Source organism: Antechinus flavipes, chromosome 3 (genome assembly GCF_016432865.1).
Source record: "Antechinus flavipes isolate AdamAnt ecotype Samford, QLD, Australia chromosome 3, AdamAnt_v2, whole genome shotgun sequence".
Lineage (NCBI taxonomy): Eukaryota > Metazoa > Chordata > Mammalia > Dasyuromorphia > Dasyuridae > Antechinus > Antechinus flavipes.
In genome coordinates, this window is record NC_067400.1 from 480,866,684 (window position 1) to 480,888,545 (window position 21,862).

The 21,862-nt window shown below is 36.7% G+C and overlaps 1 protein-coding gene across 6 annotated transcripts in view; it reads right to left on the reverse strand.

The window, feature by feature from the left end:
* Positions 1 to 21,862, reverse strand: part of PKNOX2 (PBX/knotted 1 homeobox 2) — a 363,592-nt gene that overhangs the window by 95,196 nt on the left and 246,534 nt on the right. For 5 of the 6 annotated variants that reach the window (XM_051986749.1, XM_051986744.1, XM_051986745.1 and 2 more), the window contains one exon: positions 15,234 to 15,342. The exons of the other annotated variant lie outside the window; for it this stretch is intronic. In XM_051986749.1, the coding sequence (XP_051842709.1) occupies positions 15,234 to 15,320 (87 nt within the window). In that variant the 5' untranslated portion in view covers positions 15,321 to 15,342. The remainder of the gene's footprint in view (positions 1 to 15,233; positions 15,343 to 21,862) is intronic. 6 annotated transcript variants of the gene reach the window in all.

Below are 21,862 nucleotides of genomic sequence, written 5' to 3' on the forward strand. Positions count from 1 at the left end.
TGGGAGAAGGGCATTAATGGATTTGTATTCCAAGAAGAATAAACAAGTAGTGAGAGAACTAGAGGTTATAAATATAAGAAATAATTCAAGGACTTGAGGATATTATATTGAAGAAGAGGAATACAAAGTGGGATATGAGGTGGAAATTGTATTGGAAGAAGTATCACATGGAAGAGAGAATAGATTTTTTTCTGCCTGGCCCCAGAGAATAGAACTAAAAACCATGGATATAAGTTGCAGAGAAACAGATTTAAGCTGGACATATGGAAAAACTTTGTTAAAAAAAAAAAAGTGCAATGAGTTGCCTTGAGAAATACTAGATTCCCTGTCACTAGATGTCTCTAGGTAGAGACTACATGGGCATTTTTTTAAAAATCAGTTTCATTTTATTTTCAGTTCTAAATTTTTCCCTTTTGTCCTCCTCTCCTTTATCTCTTGAAGGCAAGAAAAACAAAACCCATATATGTATATATACACACATACATATGGGTTTTGTTTTTCTTGCCTTCAAGATATATATATATATATATATATATATATAAAGTCTCTATCTGGAGATAGAAGTGGAGCATGTTTTATCCTAAGCTCGTTGAATTTGTGATTGGTTATTTTATTGATCATAGCTCCTAAAATTTTCAAAGTTGTTTATCTTTACAATACTATTGTTATTGTATGAATTGTTCTCCTGGTTCTACTCACTTCATTTTGCATCATATGTCTTCCTCAGTTTTTTTGGAAGCCTTCCCCTTTATCATTTCTTACAGTGAAAGAATATTCAATTACTTTGCTATACTATAACTTGTTCCATTTTTTTCTAATTGATGAGTCCTCCTCAATTTCTACTTTTTTTTTGACACTATAAAAAGATCTGCTTTAATGTTTTCTTCTTTCTTTGATCTTTTTGGGTAGGGATACAGATGGCTTCAACTATATGCACCATTTATTAATTTGTTGGTCACAGTTCCACATTGCTTCCCAAAAGGCCATGCCAGTTCCTAGTTACAACATTGCAATAAAGTATTTGTTTTTCCATAGTTTCTCTGGCATTTTTCATTTTCTTCTTTTGTAGGCTTTACAAAAGTATGGCCACTTTTTGCTGATGCTACAAGAGGAGATTCCTGGGTAGGTTGGACTGGTCCCATCCAATCCTGAAATGGATGTCAAGCATTTCCAATTCTCTAAACCTGATCTCTTCCCCAACTCAGTGTCTTTGAGTTTGGGTTGGAGACAAGAGACTTCAGAGATCATGAAGTCCATGCCCCTCCCAGTGTAAATAAGGAAACTTGAGACCAGGAGATGTTAAACTTCTTGCCCAGTGTCACATGGATAAGAAGTATCAGAGACAGGAGCTCTGACCCAAAATCCAGTATTTTTTCCATTGCACCACATGGAGTAACAATTGAATCAGGCTAAATTCAGTTACTTCATTGTTTTATAAGGCACTTGGGTTTTTACAAATCCTGAAAATGTTCTTAATTCATTAGTCTCTGGTTTGAATGAATCAAATAAACTGAAGAACAATTCAAAAGCAGCACATGAAGGGATGGATAAACTTTTATTTGGAAAATTATTATTTTTAAATATTTTAAAATAAATGCTTAGCTTGCAAAATTTTCACATCTTTGATTTTCTTTCCCAATAAGATACAAAATCAACAACTACTACTACTTTCTATATGTTTAAAAGCTTTTCATATTGATTATCTCATTTAATTCCCACAAAAAGCCTGCAAAGTATTTTGCCCTATTTTTAAAATAGAGAAACTGAAGCACAGGGAAGTGAGAGTAATTGCATTTAATGCTGCACAGAACCCAATGGTAAAGCTAGAACAAAATCCCTGAATTACTTTCATACTCTGCTCTTTTTTTTTCTCCTTCTCACTTTTACTTCCAGATAACTAAACTCTTAGGACACAAGAATTTGCCTACAACAGATGCTTAGGATCTTTTAGCATCTTGCCCTTGTTCTCACCCTGCCCATGAAGGCCAAAGGGAAAGGAGAATATAAGGAATTTCTCATGAGGCTCATTGCATGATTTTCATTATGTCCACCCAGATTTCTTTTTAACAATTATACATATGGCCTCATGCTTACTCCCATAGCTGGTTAGAGGCTAGACAAAATGACCACAAGATTTGGGATGTAAGTAAAGCACAGAATTATCTAAGAAAAGACACAGCTAGACCACTGAATAACTTTTCCCACCTATTCAAAAGTAAATTTACTGACTGTATGCCAAAAAAGGGACATAAAGAGCGCATGAATTAAGTCTACTGTTGAAGTTCAGCTCTGAAGCTTCTTCAGCCAACATGACTACAGACTGGTCAGGCAGCTAAGTGAGTCAAGTCAAGGATCTTGTTCAATTAAAAAAAAAAAACAGATAATTACAGACAAGAGAGAGAGATAGGGCCATGCACAAAGAGAAGAAAGAGCCGGCAGGAAAAAAAAAGAAAGAAAAGGAAAAAAGAAGAGAAAAGCCAGTGTTGATATGTCAAAGAGAGAGAAGGAAGTCCCTAAACAGGGTCCCTGGGGTGTTGCCCTTGGGGACACAGGGAGCTGTCAATCACAGCCACAGAAAAGGCTCAGGGGAACTCTGAAATTGGCTGCATTCACTGTATTGCTGCAAAGTGAGTGTTTCACCAGCAGCCTGGAAGGCAGGGGGCTCTGCAGCCCTTAAAGAGATGAGAAGAATGTAAAGCAAGTATGAAAACATCTGAACCCAGGGCTGCCCGTCACAGCTGCATGGCCTGGATGGAGACCATTCACAGCCAGGGGCCCCAGCCCCCCCCTCCTGCCTCTGAGTTAATGAAACCAGCATGGGGATTCTAATGACTGATCAAAGCCTAGGCCAGCTTCCCAATACTGTCTGTCCAGTATGAACAGAGTGGTGTGGGGTGAAGGGAAATGGAAGGAGGGAGAGGCGGACCTCAGCCTTTCTCAATGGAGAGAGTCCTTTCCCAAAGGGGCCGCTGCCAGAAGCTCAGGTCTAACCCTGGCAGAGTGGATCAAGCTTCCCAAAGAAGAAGGGGGAAGCCATTAAACCATTAGGCCTCTAAAGCAGAGTACTCAAGGACTTGGGACCCGCCACACTGTCTCTTTAACTCAGAAAGCATGTTTCTCCCACCCAGACCACCCATTAAATCTCAGATTGTCTTATGTGAAGATTTCCTGGAAGCTGTAATCATCATTCTCTCTTAAGAGTTTCCTCTAGGTTTCAAGGGGGAATAGGGAAAGCTTCAGTCCCTAACAATTAAGGATATGGAAATCCTTTTAGTATCATCCAACAGATAAATTCTTACTATGTAGCTATAATGTATAGGCTATTGTGTCTCAAACTACATATTATTGTTAAAAAAGCAAGAAGTAAAAGCAGAGGTGATAAAAGGAGAAAGAGTATTGGTCTGAGAATTTGGAGATCTGGATTCATTCTAGTGCTAGTTTTGCTACTAACTTTAACCTGTGTTATCTGAGGCAAGACATATCACCACTCCAACAATGAGATTTTCAACAATGAGATGATTCAGGCCAGTTCCAATGGTCTTGTGAGCCATTTGTACCCAGAGAGAGGACTGTGGGGACTGAATGTAGATCACAACATAGTATTTTCACTGTCAATAAAAAGTTATTTTAAAAAATAATAATAATAAAAAACTCCATAGTATTTTCACTCTTTTTTTTTGTTGTTGTGGTTTGCTTCCTTTTTGTTTTCTTTCTAATATTTTTCCTGTTAGATCTGATTTTGTTTGTGTGTGTGTGTGTGTGTGTGTGCGCGCGCGCGTGCGCGCACACAGCATGATAATTGGAAATAGAGAAGAATTGCATATGTTTAATATATATTGGATTATCTGCCATCTAGGGGAGGGAAAAAAATTTGGAACACAAGGTTTTGCAAAGGTGAATAATTAACATTCACCTTTAATTATCTATGTATATGTTTTGAAAATAAAAAAATAAAAATAAATAAAATGAGAATAATAAAGCCAAAAAATGTCATTTATTTAACAAGCATTTAGTAAGCATCTACCTCGGTGCCAAATACTGTGCCAAAAGAAAAGATTTAGGCTGGGATGTGTGCTCTTCCATAAGCAAGAAAATGGCCATCTGAGACAAAAGAAGCTATGCAATAAAGAGGAAACCAAAATCAGAGCCCTCATTCTGAGACCTAAGAAAACACCATGGCCTTTTTCTGTTCCCTATTTACAAAATGAATAGGAATAACAGGCAGTCCAAGAAGGACTGCAGCAATGTGCCATCCATTCTCTGTACCAATTGTGCCTGCTGCATGCCGCAGGACAAGGCCATCAAGAAGTTCATTATTTGCAACATTGTGGAAACCACGACTGTCAGGGACATCTCTGAGACCAGAGATTTCAACTCCTATGTGTTGCCCAAATTGTATGTGAAACTGTATCCTTTGTGAGCTGCAGGATCCACATGAAGTAGTGAGGCATTGATCCTATAAGCCACAGAAAGATCAGACACTCCCACCCCAGCTGCTGCCCCCAGACCTCTTCTAAAGCCCATGTAAAAAGCTATCTCTCCATTAACATTCCCAAACTGATCAGAAGAAAATAAAATGATTGCTCTATCTTAAAACAAAACAAGAAAATGCTGGGGCACAAAATGAATCCATTAGGACTTAGTAGGGGGCATAGTGTGGCCAAAGCAACAAGAGAAGACATTTGTGGCAACTAAGTTAGAGGTCATTCCATAGGTACTAGAAGCAGGAAGCCTATAGAGGAAAAAGTTGTAATTATCCAAGTGGCAAATAGCCAGACTGAAGGAGTGAAGAGCAGATGAGTCAGAGAATGAATATGTTAGACTACATGGATAGATGGAGCACACATATGACCCTTGTTTGGGATCTCTTTACTCTGAGACAATAGACTGAAAAGCTCTAAATTCTATTTTATTTTGTAGGCAAGAAAGGCATGCCAGAGATGGATAAAATATTACAATTAGATAAAGTCTCTGATAGCACTGTTGGCAGCTGTAGGTGTAGCTATACTGTGTGTCAAGGGGTACCTCCAGCCTGCACTGGTTGTCTGCACTAGGTCAGAGGGCCCTGTTGCTGTTGCCCTTTTTTATATCCATATTTCATTTCTACTGTATAATAAGCTTAGTGGCCCAGTCCATGCAACTAAGAACATGTTCCCAAGACAGAATGAGGGCAACCAGCCAGAAGTTTTTGAAATCACAGGAGAAAGCCACTTTGCCATCTCATCAGTTGGCCTGGTCCCAAATAGGATGGGATGTTGCCATTAATGCTTTTCTGCTAAAAAGAAGGGAAGGGAAAAAAAATACTTCGTTTAATAACTTTATTCCCCAAACTTCAAGAATGAAATTGCTAAGAAAGAACGTCCCTTAAAAAAAATTCTAATTTACTATGAAGAAGGTCTGGGGCTTGGGAATATTTTAATTCGGATTCCTAATTTTCCAAAGTCAGATCCTCCTGTGCATTTGAATAGATTATGCTAGCCCTTAGCACAAGGAGAACATTATTAAAATAGTTGCTCTGGTCTCAGAGGGAAGACCTTAGGTTTGGTTTCCTTTTTATTTTCAGAAGCCTCAGTTGACTCCACTGGCCATTCTCTTATTTGTGGTAGAACTGGCACTTTAAGGAAATGATCCAGGTGAACACATAGGGCTGGGGATATTATAGTACCAAGTCACACAGGACTAGCAAAGAGTGAAGCCAGGGAATGAAAGAAAATGGAAAGTCTGAATCTCTATGCTTAGAAAAGGCTCCCTGGAGACCCTTGACTGAGGTTACTTTCTTTTGCTTATGGTTTCCAGACATTCTAACACCTAAAAGTTTCCAGTTTTATTCCCCCTATGACAAATGAGCATCATGGGGAAGGTAGTAGAGCAAAGATAGCAAGGAGGAGAGGGTGGAAAGGGGAGATCTCTTTGGGATCTTTTTACTACTCTTCACTACCTGCACAGGTAGATGAAAAGAGAAGGAAAAAAGAAATGGAATGGGGAAAGAGATTGGGGAGAAATGAGAAAAGGCAGATAAGGAGAGAGAGAGTGAGAGCTCTGTACAGGTCAGCTTCTCTGGGATCAGAGAATATACTGAAGGGTCAGCTACAAAAAGAAGACCTTCCTAAAAGCCATAGCAGGGGAGAAGAAAAAAGGCACAGAAAGCCCCGGGCCAACTGGCCTCAGAGTCCAGCCTGGCTTAAAAGAGATGAAAATGGGATCAACCCTCCCCCTTCCACCAAATGCTTTTGTTTCCTGCACTTCCCCTTCTAACCTCCTTCAGTATGTGTCTAGGAAGCAGCTAAGTTTCTGGAAGCCTCTGTGGTTCCAAGGAACGATCCCATCAAGGCAAGTCAGTGAGGCAAGTCATCAGGGAAACATTTGTCAACCAATAATCATTTAGAAAGTGCTTACTATGTGCCAGCTACTGTTACATGCTAAACCTACAAAGAGAAACAAAAAGTCCATAATCCTTCAATATCAACTTGGTATGGTCATTTCATTTTTCTTTCTTTCTTTCTTTCTTTCCTTCCTTCCCTCCTTCCTTCTTTCTTTCCTTCCTTTTCTTTCTTTCCATCAGAAATGTTACTGGCCTCTAAAAAAACAGAATGAGACCAGTGGCCAACACTGTGCTAATCCCAGGCAAAACTATTTCTTTGCAGGAAAAAAAAAAAAAGATGCAAATTTTTCAATACAGACATCCTTAAAGACCAAGGCTAGCATATGGCAGAGTCAGAAGACCCAGCTGTGGGTCCTAGTTGTCTGTTGAAAACCATGTGCTCTTGAACAAACCACTTTAGATCTCTGAGCTCAAGGTGCCTAAAATGAGGGAGTTACATTATGGTTTCTAGTCTTCCCTATCTGCTTTTACAACCTCTAATTCTATAATCTAAAGACCAGAGGTCCAGGAGATCTATTCAAAAGCAAATTTCCATAATCAGCCCTTCCCCCCCCCCCCCCCCATCCCTAGCTAAAGGCTTTTCAAAAGTCTCCAAGCAATCTCCCTCTCTCCTAGACCAGTACAGCTCTTGAGCCAAAAGCGGTGAAGTACCTGAGGCTGCAAGGACCTCCTCTCCCTGCCCCCAGCAGCTGTGATTTGTTAATCCTGCAGTATAATGTGAATTAAATTAGTCTCTTCACACTTAACTACCCCCCAACTGACATTTGTGGGCAGCACAGGCTGCAGCTCTCCAATTAATCCCTACCCAGCCAAAACTTCTCCCAGCTCAAAAAACTTTGGAAAGGAGGGAACATGGTTAGGCTAACCCTAGAATCCTCCAGAGAGGGAAGGACCAGGGAACCAATCTCCCCAGCCCACATGCTATCTTTCCCCAGCTTGGAGACTGAAATCACTAGGAAGAAGAGACTGTCATTCCTCTTCTAACACCTGCTTAATGAGTTCTCTTCATAGTTCCCCCAGGGTCAGGGAATATCTTCTCCCCACATGTTGGGGCAAGACAATACCACAAGTAGTATTGTGATCCAAATAAGATGGGATATAAGTCCTTGGGAATTAAGTGACAAAATCACAGACTTAGAACTAGGAGTCATTGGAGGTAGTCAACTCCAGCTTTCTAATTTTAAAGCTAATGAAACTGACACCCAAAGATATACTTGGTCATAGGTGGCAGAGATATAGGAAGAAACCAGATTCTCTAGTTCCAAAGCTATTGTTCTTTTTAATTGTACCATCTTCCCTGTCAATTAATTCCCCAATAAGAAATAAGTTCTTACTGTGTGTCAGGCATGTGTTAAGTGTTGGAGATATAAATTAAAAAACAAAATGAAACAATTTCTACTCCAAAGGAGCTTACATTCTAATGTAATAGACAGTAAACGCACATATAAATAGAAAAAGTATAAATACAAAATGAATATATGCAAATATGTACTGCATATGATGATGTTCTGATTTTTCATCCTCTTCCCTTAATGCTATCCATTCACCCTTGGACTGACAAAGGAGGTAGGAGAAGAAAAGGTGAAGCAAACTGGTAGATAAGAGGATCAAGGAGGTCCAGAGATGTTTTCCAATTCACAACAATAAAAACTAACATTTGTATAGCACTTTAAAGTTTTCAAATCCTCACAACAACCTTAAAGGATAAGGTGTTACAGGGGTTTCATCCCTATCCTAGTCAGGATCAAACTAGCACATAAAAAGTTCGTAGCTTGAACTAGCCAATCCATATCCAACCCAGAAATGTAAGCAACCTGGGACTGAATTGAAGCAGGAGGAAGAGCAGTCAGGACTTAGTCTTATCCACCTAAATTTTTTTACTAAATAGGGCCTACTCATACCATTCAGAAGTATGGGAGCAGAGTTGATCCCAAAGCAAGAACACATCCAGAAACTGAGACTGAACAGAAGAGTAAAGAAAAGAAGAAAAAAAAAGAACTTGAACATATTTAATTTTTTCTTCAAGGGGAATGAGAGAAAATAAATTTTTGTTCATTAAAAAAATATAGTTAACAAAAAGAATGCAAACACAAAAGAAAATTGGAAACCAACAATAAGCCTAAGTAGAGCCTCAGAGAAAAACAATGAGGACTAAAAGAAATTAAGGAAACAAAATGGAATAGCTAGGGAGGGAAAAATGACAAAATTTACTGAAGAATTGGCCTCCTTAAAATGAGTCAAACAGGAAAAAAAAATGAGTCAAGCAATTAAAAATATTAACACTGAATCAAAAGATGGAAAAGTCAAAAAAGCAAAAGAAAATGGAAAGTATATAGTCAAAAACAACTTAGGTGAAGGAGAGATAATTTAGAAAATCACCAACATCTGAAAATTATGACCAAGAAAACCTTGGATACCATATTGAAAGGACTCATAAATGAAAACTATCCATATTTCTTGCAGCCAGAGGGCAAAAAAACCAAAAAAAAAAAAAAAAAAAAAAAACCACCTACCAATCATTTTCTGAACAGAATACAAAAATAAAAATTTCCAGGAATACTATAGCCAGAACTTGAAATTTCCAAGTCAAAGATAAAATTAGATTAAGTAAAAGTTCTAGTATCAAGGAGTCAGTCAAGATCATATAAGATTTCTTAGCTGAAAATATAAAGAATAGGTGAGCTTGTAATATGATATTTGAAAAAGCAATGGACAAAAGCTGAGAAAAACTGATTATAATCCTACAAAGAATAAAAAATAAATCTTGATGAAAAGGTCAAAACCAGTAGACACTTAAAAATGTAAATGCAGAACTCAAGAGAAACATAGGTAAAACAGTTGATCACTTTTAAGAGGCAATTTAAGGATGAGATATTTAAATGCTATAAGGGAAGAAGTAACAAATGTCTTTTCAAAATGCTAATATCTTCAAGGCATAAAGAAAGTTAAAGGGCTAGGAGGCTATATTAGGGAAGAAAGAAAGGAAAAGAAAAAGGAATTATCTTATATACTTGAGGTGAAAAAGATGAAGATCTCACTCACACACATATACACACAGCTGAAAGTGAAAGGAACAGTTATCTCATGAATCTCATACCAGACAAAGGATAGTCACATGGACATAGTTAGAAACATATACTTATTTTAGCTGATGTTTAAATTCAAAATGAAAATAAAATTTACTTACATTTTAAAAAAGAAATTAACTTAATTTTTAAAAAAAACTTTAATTTAATTTAATTTTTAAAAAAGATCATGGTGATGGAAAAGATATTGTAGAGTTATAAAATGGCAAATATTCCCAATTAGAAAAAGGGAAGGGAAGAGAGCTAGAAAAATATCTGTGATTATCTAAAAAAGGGATCAAGCACAAAAGTCAGCATGTCTTTATCAAGAATATGTCATGCTTCAATAACTTATTTTTCTTCGATTATAAGGTAATTGATGAAAAGACTGATTTATATATAGCTTACCTAGATATTGGTAAAGTATTTGAGAACATTTCAGATATTATTCTAAATACTTGTACTTTAAAAGTCCACAGGCTGTATGTGGCCCATAATATTCCAGAGTGTTGCAGATTTAAATATAGTTCTTATTTGATTTTAATGTGTTGATATATTAATAAAAAATATAAACATGTGTGGTTTTTAAAGTCAATATGTGACCTGCAGGGATTCTTATGGAAAGTTTAGTGACTCTTGTTTCTATTTAAGCTTGATACCACTGCTTTCAGTTAAGAGCTAGTTAAAGGATTGGACCTAAAGAAATTAATAATGTGATGATAACTTTTAAGGATGTCTCCAGGGGAGTGTCATAGAGATCTGTGTTTCACCCTATACTTTTTAAATTTTGTCACTGGATCAGATTTAAAACTAGAAGAGACTAAGATTAGTAAGTCTAACCCCATAATTTTTTAAAATAGCTTTTTATTTTTCAAAATTCATGCAAAGATAGCTTTCAGCATTCATCCTTGCAAAACCTTATGTGCCATATTTTTCTCCCTCTTTCTCCCCTTCCCCCCTAGATAGTAAGTATTCCAATACAGGTTAAATATGTGCGATTTTTCTTTACACATTTCCACATTTATCATGCTGCACAAGAAAAATAAGAGAAAAAAAAGACTTGCAAGTAAACAACACAAAAAGGTGAAAATACTATTGTGATCCACATTCAGTCACCATAGACCTCTCTCTGGATGCAGATCCCTCTCTACCACAAGTCTATTGGAACTGGCCTGAATCACCTCACTACTGAAAAGAGCCAAGCCCATCAGAGTGGATCATCACATAATCTTGTTGTTGCTGTGTACGATGTTCTTTTGGTTCTGTTCACTTCACTTAGCATCAGTCTCTCTAGGCCTTTCTGAAATCATCCTGCTGCTGCTGAGCATTTCTTATAGAATAATAGTTTTTCATTGCATTCACAGGCCATAACTTATTCAGCCATTCCCCAACTGATGGGTATCCTCTCAGTTATTTGCCACCACAAAAGGGGCTGCTATGAACATTTTTGTACATGTGAGTCCTTTTCCCTTTTATGATCTCTTTGGAATACAGACTTAGTAAAGACTCTGCAGTTCCAAATTGCTCTCCAGAATGGCTGGAATCTGTTCACAATTCCACCAACAATGTCCCAATTTCCCTACATCCCCTCCAGCATTTATCATTATCTTTTTTTTTTTTTTTTTTGCCATCTTAGCCAATTTGAGAGATGTGAAGTTATCTCTATAATTTTAAGAATGAAGTAAGACCCAGAGAAATTAAATAATCTTCTGAAGGTCACATAAGTACAAATTTCAGGGCTAGAGTTGAAACTCAGGTTCTCTAATTCAAAAACTAATATTCTTTCTAATAACTTGGAGAAAAAAAGATTGTTGATATTCTCATTAAATTTGCAGATGACAGAAATGTAGGAAGGATAGGTAATGTAGTGGATAATAGAATCAAGATTCTCAAAGAAGCTGACAGGTTATAATACTAATAAGATTAAATTTAATAGGGATATATACAAAACCTTAAGCTTGGGGTCAAAAATTTCACAAGTCCCAAATGATGGTAGAAATGGGGGGAGGGAGGTGGAGTGTGAGGAGAGATGCTGACCTATAGTTCACTGGAATAAAATCTGGGAATTTTAATGAATTGAAACCATGTCAGTAATGTGACAAGGCAGCCAAAAAAAAAAAAAAAGTCACATGACCTCAGATTGCGTTTGGAAAGGCATCGTGGCCCAGGACTAGAGGCATGATGGTTTAATTTTCTCTGGTCTGATTATTTTTTTCCTATTCTGGATGCTACATTTTAGGAAAAAACATTTATAAATAAAAGAATGTCTACAGAGAGGCAGAAAAAAGGTAAAGGAAGTCCAGATCATACTTTATAAAGGCAAGAAGGAGCTATGGGTGTTTTACCTAAAAACAAATAGAATTAGAAATATGATGGCTGCTTTTAAAGATTTGATGGATTGTCACATAAAAGAGGAATTCAATTTGTTCAGTTTGACCCCAGAGGCCATCATGTTGTACAATGGGTGGACATTGCAAAGAAGCAAATTTAGGCTTCAAAATAAGGAAAATTTCCTAAAAATTTGAGTTGTCCAATTGTGGAATTCCCTGAAAGTTGTTTCATTTCACTCCAGGTGTCCAGCCTAGGGCTATATTACCATTCTTCCAGGATACTCTTGACAAGATTATTGTTTGGATATGGGATATATTAAATGGCATGTGAGTTTCCTTCCATTCTAATATTCTGTGACTCTTGTTGAGTTTGTAGATTCCTATAGGACTCATGGCTTAATTCACTCATTGTAGCATTTAATTACATATTCCCTCAGGACAAAATTTATTTTATTTATTTTATTTGTATCCCTAGCATCTAGCACAATGTCTGATGTACAGTAAGTTTGTTGACTGATTTATCACCTGAGCAATGTGAATTCTTTTTTTTCTTCAAAAGTCATCTAATTTCATTCTACAAGTATACAGTCCAGATTATTGGAGATGATTACAACATCTCAGAGCCTGAAAGAACGGTAGAAATCATATGATTCAAACCTCTTTCAAGGGGTGAGTTCCATGAAGAATTTCTAGGGCAAGTAGTCTATGACCTCTGTGGCTTTTACTTTCTTTTACTACTAGAAAATTCTAGCTTATAGCTAAAATACATCCCTTCTGTGGAGATTCTCTCCTATTGGACCCTATGCAGATATGGCCACTTACAAGCTATTTATTGTTTCCCTATAATAAATATGTATGGCCTCAAAGATAGTGAACAAGTTCCAGAATTTTGCAACCAACCTTTCCTTATCCCAGACAAATTATTTTCATTCTTTCCACTTATTGCAAGTTAGCCAATCCATGTCCTTCCATACCCTGGGGATAAGAAGAGCTATAATGTGCTGAACACAGAAGTTGTTAACAAATATCCAGTTGAGTTCAATTTCCTGGGACAGAAACAGTGTAGGAGACAGATTTTGTACAAGACTTTAGGCTGAACAAAGAATGTTCTCTGGTCAGACACTATTTGACCCAGGTCAGTATAATCATACTCAGGTAGTGGTATGAACATGGCCAGGTGATTTCTGTTAGAAACTCAACTGATTGTCCGAGCTACATACTTCTTGGTGGTCAGAAAAAAAGAGACTATATTGATTAAACTTGCTGATGTGTCCATTCTGATGCTGGAAGTTTTCTGAATAATGATCATTTTGTGGGGTCTTTCCTGGAGCTTTTTCCTGACTGAAAATGTGAGTCTATTTATTTTTATAAAGTTCTTTTTTACCTCGATGTTGTATTTCTTATTGCCCTGGTGCATCCACAATTTGAAACAAGGTTCATAAACAGAGAACAATGTCTATACATATGACCAATGATCTGTTCCTCTCAGTGACTGCTTGGAACAAGAGCAATATGATATCTCCTTTGATCAGATTTAGAAAATTTGAGGAAAGAGGTTTTCAACTGAAAACAAAGTTGAGACTTTTCTAAGAGAATAATAAAGCATTATGCTTTGCCCCATCAATTCATTTAACAAACTTGAAGTAAGCACCTCCTATTTGAACAGTGCTGTCCAAGGTACTGGGAAAACACAAAGATCAGTTAAGATATGGTCCCTACCATCATGAAGCTTAAAATCTAATTGGATGAGACAAAATTACAGATAATTTCAACAAACATAATTCTATAAGTCCCTTAGAAAAATTCATCCAATGATCAATCATGATTCTAATGAAATAAATATATTGCCCTCTCCTTATAAACACATGATAGACACAGAGTACAGATTAAGACATTTTTGTTTTTTGGACGTGGCCATTTCAACAATGTGTTTTGCTTACTTATACAGGTTTGTGATGTGGTTTGTGTTTTTCTTGTTTTCTTTGTGTTTCTCAATGAGGTAAGGAGGAAAATAGGGGAAAGATTGGGGAAATCTTCATATGAAAATAAAATTTGACTAAAAAACCAAAAATAGTACATTAAAATGGAGATAAAACAAAATTCTAGGTGATATCTGAGGAGAGAGTCAGTCTTTGATGGATAAAGAGAAGTATGAATTGGGTGAGTGAAAAACATTCCCCCGAATACTTGTACCTTGAATATGTTGTTGTGGTTGTGTATGATGTTTTGTTGTATAAGGTGAATGACTGTGTGATAGCAGTGTCATTAGCAAAAACATGGAAGTCAGGAAGAAGAGCAGTGTTAGAATTATTTAGGAGTGAAAGAAATGATGATGAATTAATTCTAGAAACAACTGAGGTACAAATTGAATATCACAGTAAAAATAGAAATGTGGGTCTGGAGAGGAAAAGAGGTGATGACTTAGCCAAGAAGAGATGGTGGATTTATGAAAACACAAGGCAGAGAAAGAATGCTGCTACAAAGAGCTCAGATTTGGGTAACTGGGTAGAAGAATATACGACGAATGGTTCTCTAATACAGGGGTTTTTAAACTGGGGCTGCAACTTGTTTTTTATACATTATGATAACTGTTTCAATAATTGGTTTCCTTTACAATTTTACATATTTTATAAATTTAAAAACATTATTCTGAGTAGATCACAGACTTCATCAGAATGACAAAGAGGTCTAAGCCACAACAAGGTTAAAAACTCTATCATGTCTTCAACTGGACAAAGATGGATTCTGTAATTTTGCTGGGTACTTATCATTGCTTGTTTCTGTGTAACTTATAATTTAAACAGTAGTTACAAATGTATTGAGTTAATTTTGTTATATTTAAGTCTTGTTCCTTGATTCCTTTCTGTTTGGGAGAGATATAGGGCAAAAAGGCTTTGCTCTGGAGAGTATTGCCCCAGGAAGGAGTTCCTTAGTTCTTAAAGCTACAGGAAAATAAAACAGCAAGAACTTTTATTTCATCACATGTGATCCTTGATTCCAGGAAGCTAATCAGGGCAGAAAGTTGTCCTATCTAGATGATAATAATTGAAATGCACACACCACTTTAAAATTGACAAACTGTTTTATATACATTATCTCCTTAGAATCTCTTGAAAACTCTGTGAGTAGGAATTAAGGATATTATTATATTCACATTACAGATGAGGAAATAAAGGCTCAAGAAGGGCGACTTGCTCATAATTACAAAATTAATAAATATGCAAGATTGGATTTCAACCTAAATGTTTTTGATTCTATTTAATCTTAACACTGTGAATTTGGCCCTTGCTTTACACTAAGTATTCTAACTAAGATGGCTGTTTCTGCCTCAAATGTCACAATGTCTCACTGTTTAGGTTCTAGGTTACTATGGTCCTTTTTATCACCTAGTGGCAGAAACTCCAGTCATTGCTTGGCTCTAGGAGGACAAAAGCAGGGCAGGGGCTGCACACTCACCTGCGGGGTGTCCTGGTAAGGTGGCGGGGGGACATTCTGCGTGGCCATCATTGTCAGAGCTGGGGCTGGGGAGGCATGTTGCATCATGGGATTGATTCACATCGAGGACCTGCGGGTGGGAGAAATGGGCCACACCATTAACAACACCAAGCACTTGGGGAGCCCCCAGAGCCCAAGAAGCCATTTTTCAAGGTTGGCCAGCAGTGGCTGGAGGCTCTTCATGAAAGGAGCAGTAGCTCTGTGTGTGTGTAAATAGAAGTGGGGGGTGGGGATGGGGTAAAGGAGGATTGCTATGCAATTTCGACATGAAATAAACAATATTCAAATCATATGCAAAGCAGCTGCACATTAGTAGCAATGCTTTGTTCATCAGCATTTCTGGCCTTGTGGGTGGGTGAGGGGACAGACTGCAGCCTGATTGATGGGAGTATACAAAAATGGGGGCTTGGAGAATCTGGGCAACACCCCAGGCCTCTGGCGGCATGGAGCCCTGCAATGTTCACGGCCCCCTTCTCAGTTACTCTCCAAAGGGAGGCTGGGGCACGTCCTGAAAAGAAGCTTTTTATTTCTGTTTTTCCTAGAAACCCATGCTTTAGATTCCCTTACTCTTCCAGGACCCTTCATTTAAGTACATCTCATTAACACCCTGGTGAAGATGGGCAAAGAAAACAGGTCCCGATTGCTATTCAGTGATTATCTTGGGTGGGACAATTATAAAAATAATAACAATCATTTATGCAGGCCCCTGCTTCTCAAGTGTTCAGTAGAGTAGGAAGACAGCTATACTGAGACCCAAATAACCTGGGTACTAGTCCCAATTCTGCCACTGGTGGTATATATGACATCTGTCTTTTTGCCCCCCAAATCCTGTAAGGTAGGCAATATAAATATTATTATCCCCATTTTACAGATGAAGAGGCTGAGTTGAATGTCCAACTTCCCAAGTACATGGGAAGAAAAGGGGAAGGTATACCTTATGACGGGCAAGGGAAAATGGAAGAGACATAGACATAGACACAAAGAGACACTGTGAGAGGCACTCACTTTGTTTTGTATGAATCTCTGAATTTATCTGTATATGAGAGTATTTATATATATTTGTACCAAATATTACTTAGCTAGTAATTTAAGTCCCTGGCTAGTAAGTTGCATCCAGGGAGCCCTTGTAAGTAAAGCCAGCCTGGCAGTGCCACCCAAGGAAATAGAATGCTGGCCACAACAGATACCCTGAAATATTTAAAACTGGAAACCGCAGGGCTGGTTATACAACCTGACAACCCACAGGGGTGTGAGGGATACCAAACCTCTCAGGGCCTAAGTTTCCTCAGCTGTAAAAACAGGTAAATAAATAAAAAATAAGGGGATTCTAGTAGGTGATCTGGAAGATTGTCTAGCTTGTTATCTAGAATCGATGAACTGCAGTGTGGAGCAATACCAGTCAACTTACCTATCATTTGTTGAGTCAAGAGATACCTTCCCCATTGACACAGGACTGTCTGAAATCCCCCTTTTCCCTTGCCAGATGGAACCCTGTCCTTACTCATTTTCATTTTTCCTAGACAAACTGAGATGCTTGTACTTTATCCTCTTCTCCAAATACTTCCACATATTTCCCAAACTGTGAAGGGAAAATGAGGGATGAACTTGGAATGTGGATTTAGGCCCTTAATGAAACAAAAGGGGTATAAGATTCCCACAGAAGGAAATGAGGCACTTGTTTATATTTATTAGTCTATGGGAAAACATATATATTTTGTACTTTTTTCTGTAAGAAAATGGAAACATTAGTAACCTGAGTTTCTAAATGATTCTCTTTCCTGATACACTGAAGCATGTCACCATTCTGCTTTGCAGAATGCATACAACTCTGGTTTCAAGAATGGGAAAGAGTTAAGAAGTGAGACTTAATAGAGTTAGTACATTGAAAGATTGTTACTTGGGAAATATAACATTGGACACTAAGTATCCTCTGGTTTTAAGCTGCTGTGAAAGACCCAATGTCAAGAAATAAAAACTTATAGATATGTCATGTTCTGCTTTGGTCACACCAAAACTGAAATTCTAGTTGCCACATTTGAGGATCAACACTGAGAAGCTGGAGGCCCAGGAGGGCAATTGGGAAAATAAAAGGCTTTGTGGTAAAAGGTTCATGTTTATGAGCCTTAATTGAAGGAACTGTGGTTGTTTGGCCAAGAGAAGAAAAGACTTCAGGGGAACACGATACCTATGTTCAAACATATGAAATGCAGTCATAGGAAAGAGGGATTAGATTTATTCAAATTAGTCCCAAGGGGAAAGAACAGAAGGAATATTCAGACAATGAGAAGAAAAAAATGAAGCTTGCTATAAAGAAAACCTGCCATTGAAAACTGGAATAAGCCACCTTAGGAGTTTGGTATGTTTTCTCTCCCAGTATATCTACAAACAAAGATTGGATGACTATTTAATTGTAGGGTATGCTGTAGAGTGGATTCTTTGTCAGATATGGGTTGGACTAAGGGGCCATTGACATCCTTTTCAACTTTAAAATTCTGTGAGTTGGGGATATCCTTTTGAAGATTCCATTTTCCTCATCTGTAAAAATGAAGGGATTCTGCTAGATGATTTCTAAAGTTCCTATGATTCTATTGTACATGATCCCTATGTAATGTATATAGGGCATGCAGAAGTGTAATATGGTCTATAATGGCCCCTCTTTCACTTCCTACACAATATTCATGTTCTGCATCTTTGATGGTTCAAATAATACTCTAGAAATCTGGAAGAAAAATGCCCAAGAGTCTACTTATTGGATATGCAATGGAATGGTAGACCCACTTGATATACTGTTTATGAAGCTGTGATATGAATTGATCTTAACCATTTTGGAAGGAAATTTGGAATTATATCTAAAAGTCATTAATTAAAAAAAAAAACAACACTATGTCCAGAAATCTCATTGTTAAGCAAATACTCCAGGTAGAGAAAAAATGATTTTTAAAAAAATCGAGGTGCATTCATAGCTGCACTTTTTTTTAGTAGTAAAGCACTAGAAACAAAATAGATGTCCATAAACTTAGAAATGGCCAAACAAAATGAAGCACATTAATGGTGTAATATTATTGTGCCATAAGAAGTTATAAATATGAAAAAATCAGAATTACCAAAAGACTTATATGAACTGATGCAAAATGAAATAAGTAGATTTAGGAAAATAATATGCAAAATATTACAAAAATACAAATAGAAACATAAAAAGCTTATTACTATGTAATACCTCTCTCCATCCCATTTTGTAGAGGATGGGGGACTATGGTTGTGGAATATTGCATATATTATCACATTCAACTGATGTTTTGATTAGCTACAATGGACTGCCTTTTTTTGTCTTTCATCTATATCCTCTGTTGGAAGAGATTGCTTTCTGGCGCTATATTATAGGGGAGACATATTTAGAAATTTAAATGATGTAAAACCAAAAGATATCATAACAATATATTTTTAATAATATCTGGCACTTGTATAATGCTTTAAGTTTTGCAAAATGCTTTAATTATATTATCTCATTTTGCTATCACAACAACCTTAAAAGGAAGATACTATTAATAATTTTATTTTACAAAAGAGAAAACTGAGGCAAAGAGTTTAAGCAACTTAATCAAGTTTATAGATAATATATATCTAAGGCCTCCAGGTTAAGTATTCTGTATATTGTGCCACTTTTTATAGTGTTTCCATGTGCAAAACTATTTGTAGTGGCCCAAGGAATTAGAAACTTAGTAGATGCCCATCAATTGGGGAATGGTTGAATAAGTTATACTATATGAATGTTATGAAATATTATTGTTCTGTAAGAAATGATCAACAGGATGATTTCAGAAAGGCCTGGAGAGACTTACATAAACTGATGCTAAGTGAAATGAGTAGAACCAAGAGAACGTTGTGCACAGTAATAAGACTATGTGATGATCAGTTTTGATAGATGTGGCTTTTTTTTAACAATGAGGTGATGCAGGCCACTTCCAACAGAATTGTGATGGAAAGAGCCATCTGCTTCCAGAGAGAGGACCATGGGGACTGAATATGAATCACAACATAGTATTTTCACCTTTTTTGTTTGCTTATTTTTTTTTCCTTTTTGATCTAATTTTTCTTGTGCATCATGATGTATAGAAGAACTATACATGTTTCACATATATAATAATATATTGAATTGCTCGCTGTCTAGGGAAGGGGATGGGAGGAAGGGAGGAGAAAAAATTGGAACACAAGGTTTTGCAAGGGTGAATGTTGAAAACTATCTTTACATTTTTTTTTGAAAACAAAGGAATATTTTAAAAAGAGAGAGAGTAGCTCTTTGTCCTTACCATAAACGTACATACCAGTTATAGTTTCAGGAAAATCAAGGATCAAGAGATAAGAAAGGAAGTTATAGAAAAATTGGTGATGTTGTTATTTTAAATACACTGCCTCATTTCACATAGTCCTTTAAGCCCAGAAGTACATTCTAGATTTGTGGGAATGACAGTAAGTAGGATCTCTCCACAAGGACAAAGCATAAAAGCAGAAAGGAATGGAGTTCCCTTAACATAGAAAGGAAATCAAGTTAGATATCAGAAAGAACTTCCTAAGAATAAGGTTGATTGGGAAATATGGGAATGGGTGTAAAATCTACCTTCTCTGCAAATTAATCTGAAAGAATTATGTAAGAAATTATTATTGACTAAAGTAAGGGAGCATAAGAAAGGTGACCTTCGGCTGAACCAGTGTATGTTTTTGCCATCGAGAGCCAATCTTAGGAAGAAACTCAAAAAAACCAAACTGTAGTACCAGTAGATACCAGGAGAGGGAGTATGGGCCCTTGTCCCTGGGGTTAAAAACATTTACATTAACAGATTAGTTTCACCCCAGAAAAGGATAGGCAAGACTCCTTTTGTCAAATCTCAGATTTCAGGTTTGGGGTAGGAATTACCTGACCAATAATTAAGAAATAACCAGGCACACAGGTGCTGATTCTATTATTTTTATGCATTTAAAATCATTATTTTGAGAAGGGTTCCTGTGTCTGCACCAGTCTGCCAAAGGGGTCCATGACATACAAAAAAGGTAAAAAGGCCTGGAAAAGAGTTTTGTGGTAGCTTAGAAAGAAGAACCATATTGCAACGAAAAGGGAATTAGATCAGATACAAAAGTCTATTCTTTGACTCCCTTTTTTTTTGTTTTGTTTTAATATTTTATTGATACTTTTCCTTCTTCACATTATGATCACTTACCAGTAACAAAATTAAACAAAACTGACAAACCAAGTCTGACAGAGTGTACAACAACCTGACCCTTTAGTTCTTCACCTTTCTACCAAGAAGACAGCATGACTTCCAACTGTTTTTTATTCATCCCAGATAATAAACAGATGCCTTAAAAAGTGGCAAATATTTTGAAATCTATGATGAGTTGAGTGTCTTGCCTGAAGATGACTAGTGTTTGTGGAAATGGATTAGATAAGTCTCAAAAAATGCTGCCACTTATAAAGCCAGTCCATGTCTAGATCAGTGCCCTATAAGGGTCAAGCAGAACCTCTGTTCTTAGATCACTGTCAAGTGTCCTGCCATAATAGTTCACTTTTGAAAGAGATGTGATTTGGTCCAGGAATTCAGGAAAGCAATTCTGAACTGTGTGCCAAAAGTCACTAAACTGTGCACACCCTATGATCCAGTAAAATTACTAAGTAAAATCATATTCCAAAGAGATCAAAGAAAGAGAAAAGAGATCCATACTGGAAACTAAGGTGGTCCCCATCAACTAGGAGAATGGCTGAATGTAATGAAATACTACTACACCAAATGAAATGACAAAAGAAAGGGACAGTTTCCTTGAAATCTGGGAAGACATGTTATAAACATATATGCACAGATCCTGAGTGAAGTGAGCAGAACCAAACATGATAACAATATTATAAAGAAAAACAACTTTGAAAGACTTAAAAATATTGATAAATGTAAAGACCAAATACAGTTTCAGAAGATAGATGATGAAGGCATGCTATTAACTCCTGATGGAAAATGATGGGCTCCAAATCCAGAATAAAACGTATATGTTCAGATAGATTTGTTTTACTTAACTATATATACTTATTTCATGAGTTTTCCTTTCTTCCCCCCATTTGGAGTGGGTTAAAATAAGTATAAGGTATTCCAAAAAAATAAAAAGAAAAGAGGATTACTGAAGTATTAAAAAGAAGCCAGAAGGAATGATAAAAAAGTAGGATAGCTTTCAAAATTCCATATTGAATTTATTCTATATTTAAAAAGGTGGAAAAAAGGCTGTGTATAAAGAAATGCATAGTTTCATGTACAATTATATTTTTCTGTTCTACTATGTAAATGGCAATTTACATAGTAGAACAATAGCTCCTTTTTTGAGGTTTGTGAAGTTCAGAAAAAATAAATTAAAAACCATTTACTAGCCTGTCCTGAGAAGGCATCTGGCCTTGTTTATAGGCTTCTCTCTGTATCCCCAAGTTATATTTGCCAAATACTAAAAGGTCAGTAGACAAATCTATAAATGAAAGACATGAGTGAAACAATTTACCATAATGAAAATTTGCTGAAAATATGGACATATTAAAGGATTGTGGATATTTTGCCATCCTT